The 18,385-nt window shown below is 42.0% G+C and overlaps 1 protein-coding gene across 1 annotated transcript in view; it reads right to left on the minus strand.

Moving 5' to 3' along the window:
- CPE (carboxypeptidase E) overlaps positions 1-15,302 on the minus strand; it is a 62,674-nt gene extending 47,372 nt beyond the window's left edge. The window contains exon 1 of the mRNA XM_053402902.1: positions 14,791-15,302. Within this exon, the coding sequence (XP_053258877.1) occupies positions 14,791-15,118 (328 nt within the window). The 5' untranslated portion in view covers positions 15,119-15,302. The remainder of the gene's footprint in view (positions 1-14,790) is intronic.
- Positions 15,303-18,385: the final 3,083 nt, after the last annotated feature.

Genomic DNA, 18,385 nt, shown 5'->3' on the forward strand with positions numbered 1-18,385 from the left:
CTGTTCACAGAGGCCAGCCATTTGCCCATGGGAAGCTGACAAGCAAGATCTGGCATTCAGAGATATATTGCCTCCAACAGCAAAAATTGTCTCCTCAACTGCCAGCAAATTCCACGTACCAGAATAATTTATATACAGAGATTTCCTACATGTAAAGACATTTTAAATACTAGTTGATTAAACAGGTGGCACCTCCAAGAAATAAACAGGACTACATATGTGTGCAGTCAACATAATAGGCACTGCGGCAGCTTGCTGTGCCAATAGCATGCTTTGCTATTATACACGTACTGAGAATCTTTTAAGGTGTCATTGCCCCCTTTGAAAACCTGTGAACCTCATAAGCTCCATTTACAACAAATTAAAAAAATCACCATGCTGCCCAGCATTTTTCAGAGCAGGGCTGCACCTTTAAATACTGCCTACACCAGATGGTCTTGACATAAAAGCAGCAGGAGACAACATTTTAATGCTACTCAAACAAGCAACTTGTGCTAGTCGCAGACCAATGGAAGCAGCCTCAGCCGGCTAATCCTCTCTGTAACCATAGCAACTTCTATTTCAGACAGTTCCACGATTTTCAAGTCATATGGGCCTGCGTGAGTCCAAGTACCTCTTTTCCAACACTACTAATGCAACCAGGTATATTTTCTCCTGTGTTAGGAAACTACATTTCAAGAGATTTTACTGAGAGGAAAGCCTGAATTCGTTTTTCCTATGCAGATTTATGCAGTTATCAGTTTCCATATGGCACGCCTTGTGACATGAGGCTGAACTGATATCAGCTGTTGCAAAATCATAAATCAGGGAAGGAACATTCTGTGTGGCTTAAATGGGGCTTCTCAAACTCGGGAGGGCAGGGAAAGAAGAGAAGGATTCTGCAAGTGCCACAAATTTTCCACAGGAAAAAAAGTATTTGCTCCATCTATCAGAAAGAGACAGAAAGAGTCTGTTTGCAGAGGGAAATGAAGCCAGCAACACAGTACACCATACAAAGAAATCAGGCTCCTAACTCTCCGTGACTTGGCTTCAAGAACACCTACTCTCAGGTATGAAAATCTCGCAACTAATGCCGTTAACGAAAAACAAAATATCCACAATATATACAGATGAATAGAGACCCTGAGGAAGGTTACATGCTTATATAAGATCCCATGCCAGCTGAATAGCGATTGAGGGCTACTCCCGTGTCTATTTCCAAGAGAGTGTTTTGGTGAGACGCTTACAACCTGATCTGCCCTGTGCTCTTGATCCTCACTTGCTCCTTTTCCCAGGCAAAAGGAAACCTTTACAGGGGGAGTGGTGAATCTTTGGCCCTTCATATGCTGCAGGACTACAGCTCCCAACCCGGCCTATTGGTCATGCTGGTTGCAGCAGATGGAAGTTGAGAGTCAAACTACATCTGGAGGGCAAACTACATCTGGAGGAGTTCCCACTCCTGTTTTAGAGTCGAGGTGCGAGGGAACACATAAAATAGTAGCAGAATATTGCTCTCCGGCAACACATCAGAGGTACAGAAAAGCTAAAAGGGTGCACATTCAGATTACTAGGAGTTATAGAAACAAAGGCTCACATCATGAGAGGATCCAGTCACAAATCTGTAGTGTCATGTCTCATTTGGCCCCTAGATCCATCTGGAAATAACTCACTTTTCTTAGCTGGACAAAAGTCCCACAACATATCATAAGTATACAAGTACAACCACATTCTCCCAAATTAGCAGAGCCTCAAATTCTATTAAATGCAACTGGAATGGAGTTGTGAAAGTGCAAAGTCAATGAGTAAACACTGGACACAATCCACCAAGTTTAACTATTATTATGAAACCTTCTTTTACGTCTTTTTGAGCTGCAGCCTTGAAAGCCTCAGGGAAACGAACATAATCTGCACAGCAGTCATGAGTAACAAACACTCTGACCCCCATGTTTTTTACAAGCTAGATCATAAAATTGGAAGTTCCATTGGTTCTAAAACCTTTTCTCCCCTGCAAACCACTTGAAAATTGCCAGGGATCTTGGTGGACCACTTAATTTTTATTTTATTTTTTTGCCTGTTGCGGAAATTGTAATGTACTCTGCTATATGCTGTATGATTTTTAATGGTTTTATTGCTTCTTTTATTTCTTACATATTGTATTTTATTATACCACAATCCCATACAATTCAAATTATAATGCAATAAAATACAATATAATAAATCAAAGAAGTAATAAAAATACAGTTAAAATGCAGTATATGTGAATACTTAATGCAACCGATGTGAGACCATAGCTTGAGAAACCCAATCTAGTCAAACCTGTGCCAAAGGACAAAATCCACCACTACATCACCCCTGAGAGGTGGCCACCCAGTCTTTGTCATCTACCACCTTCCAAGGCTCTCATTTCACCATCAAACAGTTTGAAGGAGAAAGGCTCCAGGATTCTTGAAAAAGTGTGCAAGCTTTCAATAGGAAAATTTCCAGTCCTCTTCTTTCACCTTCACCTAAACACACACACACCTTCATGTTGGTCTCCATCTTCTCTTACTCCCACCCCTTTTTCCTTCTAGCACTAATACTCGCAATGTTTGAAGAGGTTCAATAATGTTATTACAACATGCTGCTTGGGGAAATCTTAGGAAATATGAAAAGAGTATATAAAGTCTTTGAATCCAATCCTTCTGGCAAGGTCAGAAACTTCTCTAGAGAATCTGTTCAGTGTTAAAACCCATGCAACAAGCTTAGCCTAAGAGCCAAGTGCTTCACTAGAACAAATGATTACTTTCTATATAGTTCTAGTGTAGCTCTGCATGGGTGGTATTTAGCACACAAGGAGGAATTTTCCAAGTAAGGTACTTATCTCTCTTTGGCACAGAGTTCCTTTAATTTAAAGTGATTCTTTTATTAGCCTCTATTAAGTTTACTATCTATTGGAGGAACAATCCAACATATTGTAACACACCAAAACAAGATGTTACACTGTAGCATCAACATTCCTACAACTACAATAGCAAATAAATAGGTTACAGAAGTCAACTCAAATTGATGCATATAATCATGCTTGTCTCTTCTGTTAACCTGAATTGTAGTCTGTAAAATAGCAACATGGTCGTATTTGAAGCACCGATTTTTGAAGCCACTATAAACAACAAATATGTTCACTATATCTTGTCTTGTTTAATGAAAATGTTTGCGTGAACATCTGTATACATGCTTTAGCCTTGGAATTTTCACAGATCCAAGTATCTCTGTTTTCCATCAATTTAAAAAATAACTGCAAAAGATAAAACCTTTGGATGAACCCACAAGCATCTTTAAAAATAATGTTAAAGCACTTTCTAAAAATGGCAGCCTTTCTTTTTCTTTGAGCCAATTATTTGCTAACATCTTTTTTGTTTTGAAAAAGCATCCCTTTAAAGGTAGAGATTCCAGTGCACTTCCAAAACATTTTACAACTTTTTGTAAATTAAACTGACATTTATTGCCAAATGCAGGAAATACACCCATTCCCTATTAAAAAAACCCCTTCATTAAAAAGTACTCAGCGTACACATTTTTATGGCTTCACCAGCGAGAAAGAAAAATGTTGCTGTAAGTTGAACTCAACAAGGCCCTTTGAATCGCTGGGGAGTTTAAGTGAGTAAAAGATTATTTAGATATTACAAGAGATTTGGGGGAAAGGGAGTTTGCTTAAGTGCTTTGATTGTAGCAGAAACGGTCAAAGTGCAGCCCCAAACCCCACATTGGAGAGCAAAATAATAGCGCATGAATATTCAAGCCCCTCAGCTGTTGTAACATCCCATACAGACCTTTGGAATATATCTTCTTGAGTCATGTTTAAATTTTACTCACATGTAATTTTCAGACATTTTCAGATATCCCCAAAGGACTCATTCTTTGTCCTCATGCACCAGCTTACTTCCTAAGAGAGTTGCCAAGTGTTCCTTACTTTAAGTGCCTCTTTTGGCATTAAAGCTCCACAGCACATACAGATCCCTTTTTTCAAGCACCATGCCTGCAGCTTCCCTTACAATGAAGATATGTTGAGATGGAAATGCCCTCCATCACATATACCGGGGGGAGGACCTTTTTCAGCTTGAGGGCCACATTCCAGTGATTGGTTCAGCTAGAGGTAGAGCAATACAAATGCAAGTCAGGTAAGGTGATCAGAATTATGATGGGGAAGTCAGACAGTGGAATTATGATGGGGAAGTGCCAACATGTTAAAAGTAGAAGATGATGATAAAAAACTACTGGTGGACATGTTGATCAACCAATTGCAAAGCATGTGGCTTTCAGCCTACAGAATCTTTTTTTCCCCTTTGCTGAAGACGCTGCAAAGCATTTTACTTGGGTTCTGGTTTTGACTGAAACTGCATTTGTCCTATATTTATGCCAAATGGCAGGTTTTTAGCCCCATGCTTAAGCGCTACATTTAATAGAAAGCCGACCCCTTATGCTCCACACCAAGTGAGATCAACTCATTTCAAACACTGAAGAATGCTAAATAAGCCAACACCTAGTAACTAGATTCTAGTTTTTAAAACACACACAAGATTCAGGCATGCTTAATTTTCACTGACGTGCAAGCCAGATAACTACAGCAGAACAAAACATTGTTGTATGCACATGGAATTTCTGTAGCTAGGTGAATAAAAATGACATACAACTGAATGCCACTATTTATAAGTACCAAGAAATATCTGAGCCGCAACAGCTGTATCAGGAATGATGCTGTTTGACTGCTGCTATGTTCCATTCCCCCACGCTTGGGCTTCGGAGACAGAGAAGGCTGTAGATTACAGCAGAATCCGTCAAAAGAAGGAGAATGTGTATACAGTCATCATCTCTATTTTCTCACCAAGAAAAGCAACTGAGCATGGAAACCATCCATGGTACAAGAGCCAGGACTGACCAAAATGTAATCAGATTCTACAACTCTAGTTAAAGTCACTGCCTGCCTCTGATTCCTAGGCAGTATGCCTACAAATTACTATTTGCTGGGAACACCAGACAAGAGCTATTGCTTTCATGGTCTGTTTTATATGGGCTTCCCAAAGGCCTCTGGTTGGCCACAGTATGAAACAGGATGCTGGACTGATCCAACAGGGCTCTTGTCAGTTACCACCAGAGGAAGTCAGAATAAAAAGTAATCAAAGATAACAATAAGTGAACAACGTGGAAAATGTAGTGGTACCACAAACCTCCAGAGAATGGCAAATAAAAATAATTTTAAAATAAATAAATTGCTTTGAGCCTCTTGTGCCTTGTGCATGACAACTTAATATAATTCAGCATATTACTTCAGAATGTGAGACTGATGCCAAGGAAAGGCCACAGCGAAGATGCAATTGTTTCAGACAACATAGTCCCAAGCCACTTTATGTTGTAGGTTTTCAGAATCATAACTTAATCCAGGCATCCCAGGGAAGACTGCCAAAAGTAACAACCCTCCAGACTAAGGCAGCATTTGACTTTTGAACCACTAGGACATGGAAACTCCCTACATATCCCCACATGCATATCCCTACAATTTCTGGGTCCTCTGCCATGAGGAGCCTTACATTATCTAGGCAATGCAGTATGCTATAGATAAGTCACTCTCCTCTTTTCTTGCACATCATCTGCCTCAATTGCTGTGATTCATGTTGCTGGTGTGAAATGCAATGCTGTGAAGAATCCAGATGAGATAATTTAAGTCATCAGTCATGCTTTGATCCGATTAGCAAAAGGAAGACACAAACCATTTATTACAGAGAAGCAACATCGATACGGATGAGTAAGACAACTTATTACTTTTTTGTGAGGCAATGGAAACTACAGCTTATATGACCCCTTTATATCGTTGGTCAAAATAAGCTGCAGCATCAAAACTACATTTAGCAAATTCCAATCAAGATATAGCCTGTGATCATGTAAGTTCTTCAGACAAGGTGTTGTGGGGCAACTTGTTCCTGAGGTCTACGTTTTTGTTTTACTTATCTCTGAGAAAGGGCACAGTAAATAGGAACTCTGTAGTCCAGTTACATTTTTCACAAAAAAAAAATCTATTATCCTTTGCTAGCATTCAATAAACCATCAAAGACTTTTGGCCAAGCAAAAGCTGGCATTCTCCCATTTTTAACATTTAGCAGCTCTAGGAGAAGAGTCTAGGGAAAAAGCCACTCTGTATTTTTTTAAGTGCATAATTGGTTTTCAAGATTTGCCAATATACTTTTAAAAGAATGACACAATAAGCCAGATCTGTTCCTGGAGAACTATTCTTGTCTCTAATGTATACTTTGTAGGGTATTTAAATAAAGGGTTTTATGTTGTTGAGGTTTTTTTTAGAAAGAAAAACTTTTCTTACAACCAATTCAAGACACCAGTCCATTAGGTCCATCCCAGCTGTGGTGAGCTGCAGGAAGTTTTCTACAAGCTACAAAGAGTGTGAACACACTGTATTTTATTTTAATATCTGCTGAGTAAACCTCTATTAACTAACAAGCAGTGGTGAGCTAAAAGGCCACCCTGGAGTATATTAAAAGGGTGGTCAGAATTAAAGTCGGGAAGCATACTTGACCCCATGATTTTAGAAATCCATGGAGGGAAGGGAGGAGGCCTGAAGGTTAAATGAAGTTGTAAAAAAGAAAAGATATAAAATATGGATGTTATGGAAAATGTTAAAACTAATATATATGTTATGAATGACACCAGTCCATTAGTCCTCAGGAGGACATGGTGTTTCAACAGCAATATTCTAGAGCTGTGTGACAATACGTCCAAATATGCCAACCCTAAAGTAACTTTATGCTGGCACACAAAACACTGGTAGAAATATTTAGGGACGAGCCATGGTTCAGTAGAAGAGCACCTGCTTTACATGCAGAAAGTCCATGGTTCAATCCCCAGCATCTCTGGGTGTAGCTGAGAGAGACTCCTGCCTGAAACCCTTGAGAGCTGCTGACAGTTAGTATACTATTGACAACTCTGAGCTAGATAGACCAATGGTCTGTATAAGGTAACTTCTTGTTTTCCTGGGATTGGGATGCCTTCTGGAAATCAGATTAGTTGCTTGTGCAATCTAATCAATACCTCAACATGTTTCTCTCCATCTGCTTTCTTCACCCCTAGTGACTTCAGTCACTGAAATTTACTCTACGGTCCTATATGTATGGTCCTGCCCTTTCATTTGCACAACCTCACCCAGGGTTCAATTTCTTGGTCCCGCTATAATACGATGCAATATTACCTTTCAAATATGTCTGAGATTGCTTCTTTTTAAAAAAAAAAAAAATTAAATCCCATGTATAAACTGCAGCTCAGTCCGATGCAATTTTTATCTTTGAAACTTTTCTATCCAGCAGCCAGATCATGGGTTCCTGAGTTCCTGGGTTCCTTCACCCACAGTGGGCCACTCTTGCAGGTGGGGTGGAGGTAGGCACCCACCTGTCAACCACCTGACTTCACCATGCTGTCAGGTGATTCATTTTCCCCTTGCACAAAAGGATGAGCCAAGCTGATTCAAGTGTTGCTTGAAGTCACCGCCAATCAGCTGATTCATGCCAACTTCAAGATCTGCTTTTGGTGGGGGGTTCGGTGCACAATGGAGTCCCTACTAGGGAACTTTGTAGCGCAGTCAGCTGCTTGGTGATGATAGCAAGCCTCTGTTGCCAATGAACAATTGAGGCTCACTTTAAGGCCTAAATGATCGTCTCAAAGTTCAGCTTGACATACATGAAACAAAATATGCTCATATGCATATTCACAAAGTGAGGCATAGATCTATACGCCATAAGTTTTAGCAGGCAGGCTAAGCCTCTTCCTTTTTCAGACCTCCTCCAAGAATCACCATAGGTCACAATATTTAACAAGCAGCATTCTTATTCAGTGTCATTCAATAAATCAAACAGAAGACCAACAACTGTATTAATTTGTGCTTTCTAAGTTTTGCAAGACGATTAAGAACATAAACCCATACTGTATATATATATATATATATATATATATATATATATATATATACACACACACACATATATATATATATATATATATATATATATATATATATACACACACACATATATATATATGTATGTATAGCTTGTTTATGAAATCTAAGCTCCTTGAAGTATGCACTCAGACAGAAGACATGTGCATTATATATGACTGCAACAGCTGACCAGATTTGTTAACTTATCAGTCTAACAAATTTACCGGCCTTCCAGAGAGTACTTAACCTATTGGCCACGTTTACATCAAACAGTGAAAGCACTATGATACCATTTAAATAGTCTCTGGTTCCCCCCAAGAATTACAGGAGCTTTAGTTTGATAAGTGTGCTGAGGGCTGGTGGAAGACCCCTGTTCCCCTTCCAGAAATGCAGTTCCCAGAGTGGTATAATGACCAATCCCGCTTCACAGGGAACTGTAAGGGAACAGATGGTTTCCTAACAATTCTCAGCAGCCTTAGCAAACACTCGGAATCCTTTGGGGGAAGCCATGAATGTTTAAAGTAGTATCACAATGCTTTAAATGTATGTTCTAAGTGTGCCTATTGTTATTCTAGAAATAAGGTGGGATGTAAGGTAAAGGACCCCTGACCATTAGGTCCAGTCGTGGCCGACTCTGGGGTGGCGGCGCTCATCTCGCTTTATTGGCCGAGGGAGCCGGCACACAGCTTCCGGGTCATGTGGCCAGCATGACTAAGCCGCTTCTGGCGAACCAGAGCAGCACACGGAAATGTCGTTTACCTTCCCGCCGGAGCAGTACCTATTTATCTACTTGCACTTTGACGTGCTTTTGAACTGCTAGGTTGGCAGGAGCAGGGACCGAGCAACGGGAGCTCACCCCGTCACGGGGATTCAAACTGCCGACCTTCTGATCAGCAAGTCCTAGGCTCTGTGGTTTAACCCACAGCGCCACCCGTGTCCCAGGTGGGATGTAACTACTTTTTTAAACCACTTTAAAAAATGTAACTAGAATAAGTTTTGTGAAAACTGACCTTCTAATCTGACTTCAGCATCTCTTGAAACAGCTGAGCCGGGTGCAAGAATCTAAAGACATCCATACAGTGGTACCTCGGGTTACGAACTTAATTCGTTCTGGAGGTCCGTTCTTAACCTGAAACTGTTCTTAACCTGAGGTGCGCTTTCACTAACGGGGTCTCCTGCTGCCGCCGTGCTGCCAGAGCATGATTTCTGTTCTCATCCTGAAGCAAAGTTCTTAACCCAAGGTACTATTTCTGGGTTAGCGGAGTCTGTAACCTGAAGCGTTGGTAACCCGAGGTAGTACTGTAGTTGCATCTACAAGCTATCTTCTCTGGTAAGTGACAGTCCCAAGTTCAAATCTTACCTTCAAAGTGGCAATCTCCCCTCAGGTTCAAATGCCATTTCCATGGTTTTGGATGGAGACCTAGGCTGACCCAATTCTTGTGCTGGCAGAAATCTTTTGAAACTGCCATGGTTTGTGCTAGCAAAGGGATTGCTAGGCTCTTAACATGCAACATAATTCTCAGCCACTTCCTAAGCTCCAAAATATGGTGCGATGCCCCTAAAGTGCAAAATCATGTAGAACAAGTAACCTGGAAATGTTGAGTACAACGAGGAACCCACAACGACACAGGTTTTGAACATGATTGTATGATGGTTAATTGACAAGGTGAAACACTTTAATGTACAGAAATTATTTCAATGCAGCTAAGTCTTCTGCATAACTGCATTCAGCCTGTAATGAAGTAGTGGCTTGTTTTGATAACTTTCTCACTTTTGGGGGGGGGACTCCAACCTTCATGGACACAACCCCTATAGAACTCCTCAGAGACAAGACCCACAAGTTCATACTTCATATAATTTCAGCAGGGGTGAGAATAGCAGAAATATGAGTCACAGACCACTGCCTTTTCTGTTTTGTATAACATCCAGACTAGATACCAGTGACATCTTGGAATGTATATTTGAAATACTATCAAAAATTCAAAGGGGGGGGGGATAAAATGGGCAGGGAAGGGTCCTAAATGGAGGCTGTTTAGTGGAGTGTGGATAAGTCATTGCTGCTGTTGCTGAGCTTTGATTTTATTGTTTTGCTGTATTTTTCTAAACAGTTTTATAAGCCTGGATTTGTATTTTTAAACATGTTATAAGCTGTTTTGTGGAATATTTCCCTTTAAATATGTGTGTGAACATACACACATACTTGAAACAGGTCCCCCCCTTCATCCTTACATGGTGTGCATCTTTCACAAACATATGGTCCCAAGCAGGTTTTCTTCCTGATCTTTTCCTTCCCTTCAATATCTTCCTTAGCTCTTGACACTTGCAGTATTCATCACTCCCACACTGTTCTCCCAATAGATTCGGGAGTTCTCACAATCAAGCCTCTATTCACAAAACCCAAGGTTAATTCACTGATCTCTTGGTATAAAGACACTGAGTTTCTAATAAAAATAAAGCTTTGGTAAATTAAAAAGTCAAATCATTCTGTTGCTCAGCTTAGAAGAGGTACAGCTTTAGGAATTTTCAAAGGCACACACAACCAAACAAAGATTAAGCCCTGCTAGCAGCTAAGAACTATTTTGGCTTGACAGAACATGTGGCTGAATCTTAAGGCAAGCCAGGGTTTTCCTAGGAAGAACGAAAAGAAAACTTTTGAAGACTTGGGTTTTCCAGGCATTGAAGGACAATTGGTACATTCTGTAGCTTTACCACAAAAAAGCAGCAGAGCAGCTTCTGAGTCTTGCTCTAATTTATGCAGACTAGTGCCATAGTATTAGTTCTTTGAGAAGTGTCCATCAGTACCATTGATGATACCATGGAGGCTGTATAATCCATTTTGTTTTGTTTTTTCTTCCTATTTCCTGATATATTGCAAGCCTAAATCTTAGTTTATAGTTAAAAGCACTTGTTTACTAATTTTAGAAAGTGCTGAGCCTCTTTTTATCTTTTAGATTATGGGACATGTTTGGTTGCTTTAACAGGAATGCTAAATATAAAACATTCTGTTGTGCTTCTTCTTTTTTAATGTCAGACCCATCACAAGCAAGATTTTTCAGCCTCCATATGTCCATGTACTTCAGTACAATACAATTACAGTATGTCAGCAGGCAACTTGCTGACGACAAAGACAGCAGGAGCACTGCTTCAACAAGAATGATATTCCAACTCCCATCCCAGACTTACTACATAATAAGTTTCACACATTAACATACACATTAACAGTGCAATCCCGTACATGTCTACTCAAAAATAAGCCCCTGGAGTTCGATAGGATTTATTTCCAAATAAATAGATACAAGACTGCAGCCTAACACAATTTTCACCATTCACAAATATTGTTAACATGACCCAGCATTTCCATCTATGGACATCATAAAAACTGTCCTCTCCTAAAAGCGACACAGTAGCCAATGGGCAGCTTCCCTTTGAAATGCTAGTTTGAGGGATAATAGATCTGAAGTCAAGAAGACGAACCCTGCCTTGTCATATGTCATGCTCCATACAGACTCTAAGCACTGGCTCTCACAGAACTGCTGTCATGAAAAATCATAAAAGGAGCAGAACAATTAACCTCAAGCTTCCCATCCCCAAGAGCTCAGCAAGCTTTTCAAAAGAAAGCTGCAAACCAGGACATTGTGTGTGGCCAACAAATAAGGTCATCTATAAACTGTGAAGTCCCCTTGAAGTGAATAGAACCTAATCCAGAACCTTGGCATAATTCAAGGGCTTTAAAAACAGAGCAAATTATCCATTATTATACAATGATTTCCTAATTAACTCGATTTATTCTTATACAGCTGGTGCTCATCAGTCAATGTATAATCCTGAGTGTCATTCTATCATTTGCTCTATCTTGCAGTAAGAGAGATATTCTAGAATTCATCATCACTGTTGCCTGGTGTATGCATCTATCATCAGAATCTTTTGATGCTGTCAAAGGTCTAGATATTCGTTTGGCAGGTCTGACTTATGAAAATTGTATGTTCATTATTTACTGATTAAATAATTATGTCCCACCTGTTATGCTGGCACCTCAAAGCAAATAAGAAAATACAATGCAGAATATGTAATGCCGCTGAAAACATTAAATACAATAAATAACAATCAAGTGGTCAGAAAGTCCACATTCTACCGTGGCAGACAGTAATAGACAGCAAAGGCTATGGCAAATGGAAATGTTTTCATTCATATGGTATCTCATCATTATACTTCTATTGCTATATTGCCTGTTGCCCCATGTGTTGATTCATGCAGCTTTGATATTTGCAGCGATCTCTGTTTTCAACAACTAATAGGATGCTGACCTGCTCTGATTTTGATTTTTGATATATTTTTTTACTGCTGCTGCTAGTGAGAGCTCCTGGGCCATTCCATCTGCTTGCCCACTCTGTTCCTAGATGCCAACCAGCCAGCACTTCATTGCTGATTCCAGAAGGAGGATAGAAAAACATCTATGGCTATCTGGCTTGCTGCCACACTACAGTGCAAACCTTTTGGAGTTTGCATGAGGGCACCAACCTCTTTAAGTTTGTGCTGTGGAATGTATTATCCAAGTAGGAGAAAGAAGTGATGTAATATTGGGTAGGAGGACTGGCCCACCCATGAGGCAAAGTGAAGTGACTGCCTCAGGTGGCAGGGCCCATAGGGGTAGCAGATTTGGATGTACAGTAGATCTTAACTCCCCACTTCTTCCTTCGTGGGGAGGGAGGTGCCATTTTGTGGTTTGCCCCAGGCACCAAAATGTCTTGAGCCAGCCTTGTTGGGTAGTTTTTGCTGTCTGAAATGAGAATATGAGTTATAATGCTTTTGTTCGTTTCAAAGTTGTTCAGTACCACTCAGTGTGAGACACTGAACCGGTATAGAATACAACCCTATGAGGGTGGGAGTCTAGATGGGAGTAGTTTTGTTGCTAGTTATATGACACTACATTGCCTTAGAATGAATGAGCTGGTTGTAAATTATGCTTAATTATGCCATGTATTTTTGTAGACCAAACGTTCACTTTTTAATAACTTTTTGACTGGGGATTAATTATCTGTATGCTTGGTTGGAATGCACAAATGTGAGGCTTTGATTTGGAAGACTGCTAAGGATGCATTTGGGAGGCATCACTGTGGATGGGTGCAGCTCCTTATCTCAGTTATTTTGTTTAACTACTAGTGGTGCTGTTTTGGAGAGTTTATTGTGTTTTTGTATTTGATTTTTATCTGTAATGTTCTGATGTTTAAAAGAATATCATACTTTCCTGTTAATTATGCTGATTTTAAAAATGTGTGTTTTATACTTGATCTTCATCCGTAATGTTTTCTTAGGTTGTAAACCACTTTGATATTTGTTTTTGTGTTTTAATGAAAAGTGGTATAGAAATTATTTAATTAAATGAAAGTATTTAAATAATAAAGAACTGAGATAGTAAACAAAAGCATGTAGTGCCACATTAGGCTGCAGGCAGGTCTCCCTCCTGTCTCAAGGCACCCACAGTCTACTGGCAGATGGGAGAGAGAGGTTACTATTTCGGTGCGTAGGGTTGTCACTAAAAAAGTAAATATCTTGAAGTGGCAGGAGGATGTCACAATTCTGTCACTCTGTTCCACTTTGTGAATTGTTTTGACAGAAAAACAGGCTACAAATCACTAAGCAAATAAATAATTTTTTGTGTGAACCTATTTCCTTACCAGCCAGACTGTACGGTAAATATTGTTGGCCACTGTGTGCCACCATGGAACCTGGCAGCACCAGCATGGGTATTATCGGTATTATTTGACCGATTCATGTATTCAGAGAAATTTTAGCTACTACTACAGCAGCATCAAGCAGCTGCTGTGCAGAAGCATTTCTCTGAATAGGAGGAACTGTATTACTCTTTTAACATTGTGTGTGTGTGTGCGTGCGTGCATGCGCAAGCATGTGTGAAGAGAGAGACAGAAAAAGATGGAGCTAATCTCCACCAAGTCATGATACATATACGGCTTTCTTTCCATCAATGGCTACTGGCTCTTTAAAGATTGAAGACAGAGGCCTTCCTATGCAACCTGACATGTGGCTGGTACCTTGATCTAGAACAGGGATGGGAAACCTGTGGCTCTCTAGGTGTAGTTAAGACTCCAGTTCCCATCAATCCCAACTAGCATGGCCAGTGGTGGAAGATTATGGGAGGGCCAGCTTCAATGGCATCTGGAGATTCAAGTCTATAAGAAACCATCCCACCAAATGGCTCTCTACCTGCTTCTCTTCCCCCTCCAATAAGGCTGGCACAGATGAATCCTTTTCCCAACTAATTCCCTTAAACCAGGAAGGTTTCAGCTGCCCATCCAAAGCCATTCCACGGTGAAATGCGTCGCACGTGGCCTCTGCCATCACACAAGCAGCTCAGCCAGCCCACTAAGCCGAGTCAAAATCATGGCTGCGAAGGTGTAGGCAGAGATCCTCAAAGCCTGGTTACCAGGAAAGATTATCATTATCACCATAGCATCCGTTGCATGCGTTTCCAGGTAACCGTACTGGGAACACAGCACATTGTACCATACTGGGAACACAGCACATTGTACCCTCTCTGCCATAAAAGGGGGTCACCATGGCCAGGATTTCAAAGGTCTCCTAACTCTCCTTCCTGCATGAGCTCATGATCCCCGAAATAGACCCACCGCCATCAAGGGGATCGTGGTGACCTCAATGCTGAGAAACAAGGCAGGAATTTGCAAGGGAGAGAGGTTGTTTATTCCACCTGAGAAAACAAAGGAAAAAATGGGGGCGGTGGGGTGGAGGAAAGAGGAGACACGCAGGACACCCCCAACCCAGCACTACCTGGGGGGGGCTGCGTCAGGGGCTTCCCTTACCAGGCTCGTGCTCGCCCGGGTTGTCGGAGAGCTCGATGACCAGCAGCTCCCGGCCCTCGGAGCTGCGGCCCACGGTGTAGATCCTGCTGATGGACGAGCACTGCAGCCACACCGAGACCATCGCCTCGCGCATCTCCGGGTAGCGGTGGTACTCGAAGGAGATGCCGTCCTCCTGGCTGAGGCGGCGACGCCGGTTCGCCGAGCCGCCGCCCGCCGCCGCCGCTTCGGGCTGCTCCGCCTCGGAGCCCTGCTGCCGCAAGGCGAAGGCGCCCAGCGCGCCGCAGAGCGCCGCCAGCAGCAGCGCCCAGAGCCCACCTCGCCGCGCCATGCCTAACGGAGAAGAAGGACGGGCGAGCGAGCGCGGCTGGCAATGCGGGCTTCTTCTTCTTCTTCGCTCAGCTGCTGCCTTGACGTGCTGCGTCGACGCGGGCTGCGCTCCCTCTGCGCTCGCCTCCACCTCCCGCAGGCGGAGAAACCTGCTCCGTCCAAGAAGAGCGCTCGCGCCGCAGACTGCACTACTCGCGCCGCAGCCGCCGGGGGGAGACGCAAGGATGTACCACTGCCGCGCGCGGGGGATGCGAAGGTGTGACGTGCGGCCACGCGCGCGCGCGCCGCCCCGTCCACCTGGCAGCGCCCTGGGGGCGCCCGGGCCGCTTCCCCCATAGTCGTCGCGATTGGCCAGGGTCAAGCGCCCTGCAGGTTTGGCGCCAGAATCTTCCTCGCGCGCGTCAAGAGGTGCGGGAGGGTGTGCCTCTCAGGACACTCTGCACATGCCCCAAACCTCTCCATAGGATGAAGTACATGTATGCCTGCCTGCCAGAACGCGTGCCACCCTAGGAACCATATCCTAGAGGCCGAGGTCACTTTGCCACCTCCACCCCCACAATAAAATACTTGAGGGGACTGCCAGTGCCGGATTTACGTATAAGCTAAACAAGCTGTAGCTTAGGGCCCCACTCTCTTGCGGCCCCCTCAAAAAAAAATCAAGGAAAAAACAACTGGATGTACATTTCCAAAATATAAGAAAAAAATAAAAATAAAATAATTGTTATGAATAAAAAATCATTTTAAGTTAGAAGTTAATAATTATTTCAATATCAATATACTTCTTAATTGTATTTCAGTTCAACAATTACTTTGATAAAATACATATTTTGTTATGTGCAAATGGCTTTAGATACCTATTAGGTCCATAAATTACCGTATAGCATATATTCAACACAAAATACAGCGACAATTTGTTGTTGACAAAGGACAGCTGGGTGTATAAAGGGCCCCATTACCTTCAGTAGCTTAGGGCCTCATCAAACCTAAATCTGGCCCTGGCACCTCCCCCCCTCCCCCCCAGTTAATGACCATTGCTATTCAAATGGTGTGTGTGCACCGTATCATGTGATTGATTATGCGGGGGGGGGGACACCCCATATTTTATTCAGGTTGGCCATGCATGCCACAATCAGGGTGCGACTGGGCTTTAACATCCCACAAGGTTCTGCTGTTTTCCCATGCTCAAAAGTCACTGTTCGTTTCACATGTTTGTTGAGTAATCAGCTGTACAGCTGCAGATAAAACATTTTAGGTGTGTTTTAAGTGCATTATACAAACGTGACACCAGATGGCGCTGGTAAGCTAATGCCAAATTACATATACTGTACAGGTATACAGTACAGTATTTTAAACCTTTTTATAAAAAAAAAGCATGTTCACAGCATTTTTTTTATACATGTGGCGATTCAGCCTATATTTACACTCATAGGAAACTGCCCTACTCTCCAAGGTCACTTCCAGACTACCTGGTTACTGAGCATTCTGGTTTGTTCATAGGAAGTTTGCAGGGACATTTTTTGTTATTACTTATTTGAATTGTTGCCAATCCTTCGCCATGAAGTTTCAGGGCAAGTTACAACAATTTTTAAAATACAATATTCCAAACAATTAAAACAAATGAGACGACATTGCTTCCAGCATTATCCTGCCCTTTCTGCCGCAATTTCCCATCCTTATTGCAAACACACACATTACATATACATATACATATACATATACATATACATATACATATACATATACATATACAGTGGTATCTCAGGTTAAGTACTTAATTCGTTCCGGAGGTCCGTACTTAGCCTGAAACTGTTCTTAACCTGAAGCATCACTTTAGCTAATGGGGCCTCCTGCTGCTGCCATGCCGCTGGAGCACAATTTTTGTTCTCATCCTGAAGCAAAATTCTTAACCTGAAGCACTATTTCTGGGTTAGCGGAGTCTGTAACCTGAAGCGTATGTAACCTGAAGCATATGTAACCTGAGGTACCACTGTACATATACATGTATATGTGTATATGTATATGTGTGTGTGCATGCAAAGCACAACCAAGCTGTTAGAAACCACACACTCCAGTCTACAAGCAGGCAGTATTGCTTGTGTTGTAGTTAGAAGTGTGTGTTTTTTAAGGAGATGAAGCTAAATGCCTGCTTTCAGCCACACGGTGTTGGTTTTCCATGACCACTAGTATTTATTCCAACATGCAGTAGCGTTTAGTGGTTTAATATATCTGGACTGTAACGAGGCAGAGGATCACACACCCATCCTGATTTCAGATTGGAACGAATGATTTTCAGGTTTTACAGACTCAGCTTTAACTGGCATCCATGACTCAGATGGAATGAAGCCATCACTTATGCGAAGTGGTGCCACTACTCATTTCACAAACAGCAGGATTCTGCGGGGCAGGTAGGAGATGTGCAGCTCCGTGGCATTCACAGCCTCCACAACAGATCAGCTGCTTGAAGCAGTTACCAGACTTCTACCTGCCACAAGAGCAAATCATCTTCTGGAACATGAGGTACACCAGACTTTCCTGAACCTTTAGATTTAAGCTCCCTAAAACATACTTTCCTGCTAGTACCTCTCCTGTAGAGAGAAACTGCTCATTGTAATTTGGTTTAACCATAAGTTGTAATTTTCCAAGTTTAAATTTTGACATTGACACATGTCTGTGTTTTATTTTCCTGTTGTCATTCCAAACATTATTTTTCACTTGTTTTTCCTGTGTGTGTGTGTTTTTTAAAGATTATGATCATTAAATCAGAAGTGGCCAACCTGCCTACTGTTATCATACAGCCCTCAGCATCGGATTCTTCTGTGCCTTCTTTCCATTCTCTGTGGCAGACCCCCTGTTCATTGTCACGACTCCCTCCTCCCCTGAATTCTCCAACCACTGTGGCCTGCTGAGATGGAGGGTGCGGCTGCTTTTTCCTTCTGGGCAAAGGATTAAGAAGACTGCCTAAGGCCATGGCAGGGGAGGGGCAGAATTCTTTTCACCAGAACCTTGCTGATTGTTCATTCACTGTCTCTTATTGTTACTATGTGGGAGGTAATTAATCTGAAGAGTCATACCTTACTATGCTGCAATGCAACAACACATTGCTGTGGGGTGTGTCAGACAACCATACCCTCTTCCTCAAAAGTCCACTAGATTCCAGTCTTCTCACTTTCCCAGGCAGTCAACAGTGCATGGCCTCTTAGCATGCTCTGTCCTCATCTAGCTGTTTTGCCAGTTCCAATATATTTTGCTGCCTGAGGCAGCACCCAGG

The sequence above is a fragment of the Podarcis raffonei genome, chromosome 9 (genome assembly GCF_027172205.1).
Source record: "Podarcis raffonei isolate rPodRaf1 chromosome 9, rPodRaf1.pri, whole genome shotgun sequence".
In the NCBI taxonomy this organism is placed as follows: Eukaryota; Metazoa; Chordata; class Lepidosauria; order Squamata; family Lacertidae; genus Podarcis; species Podarcis raffonei.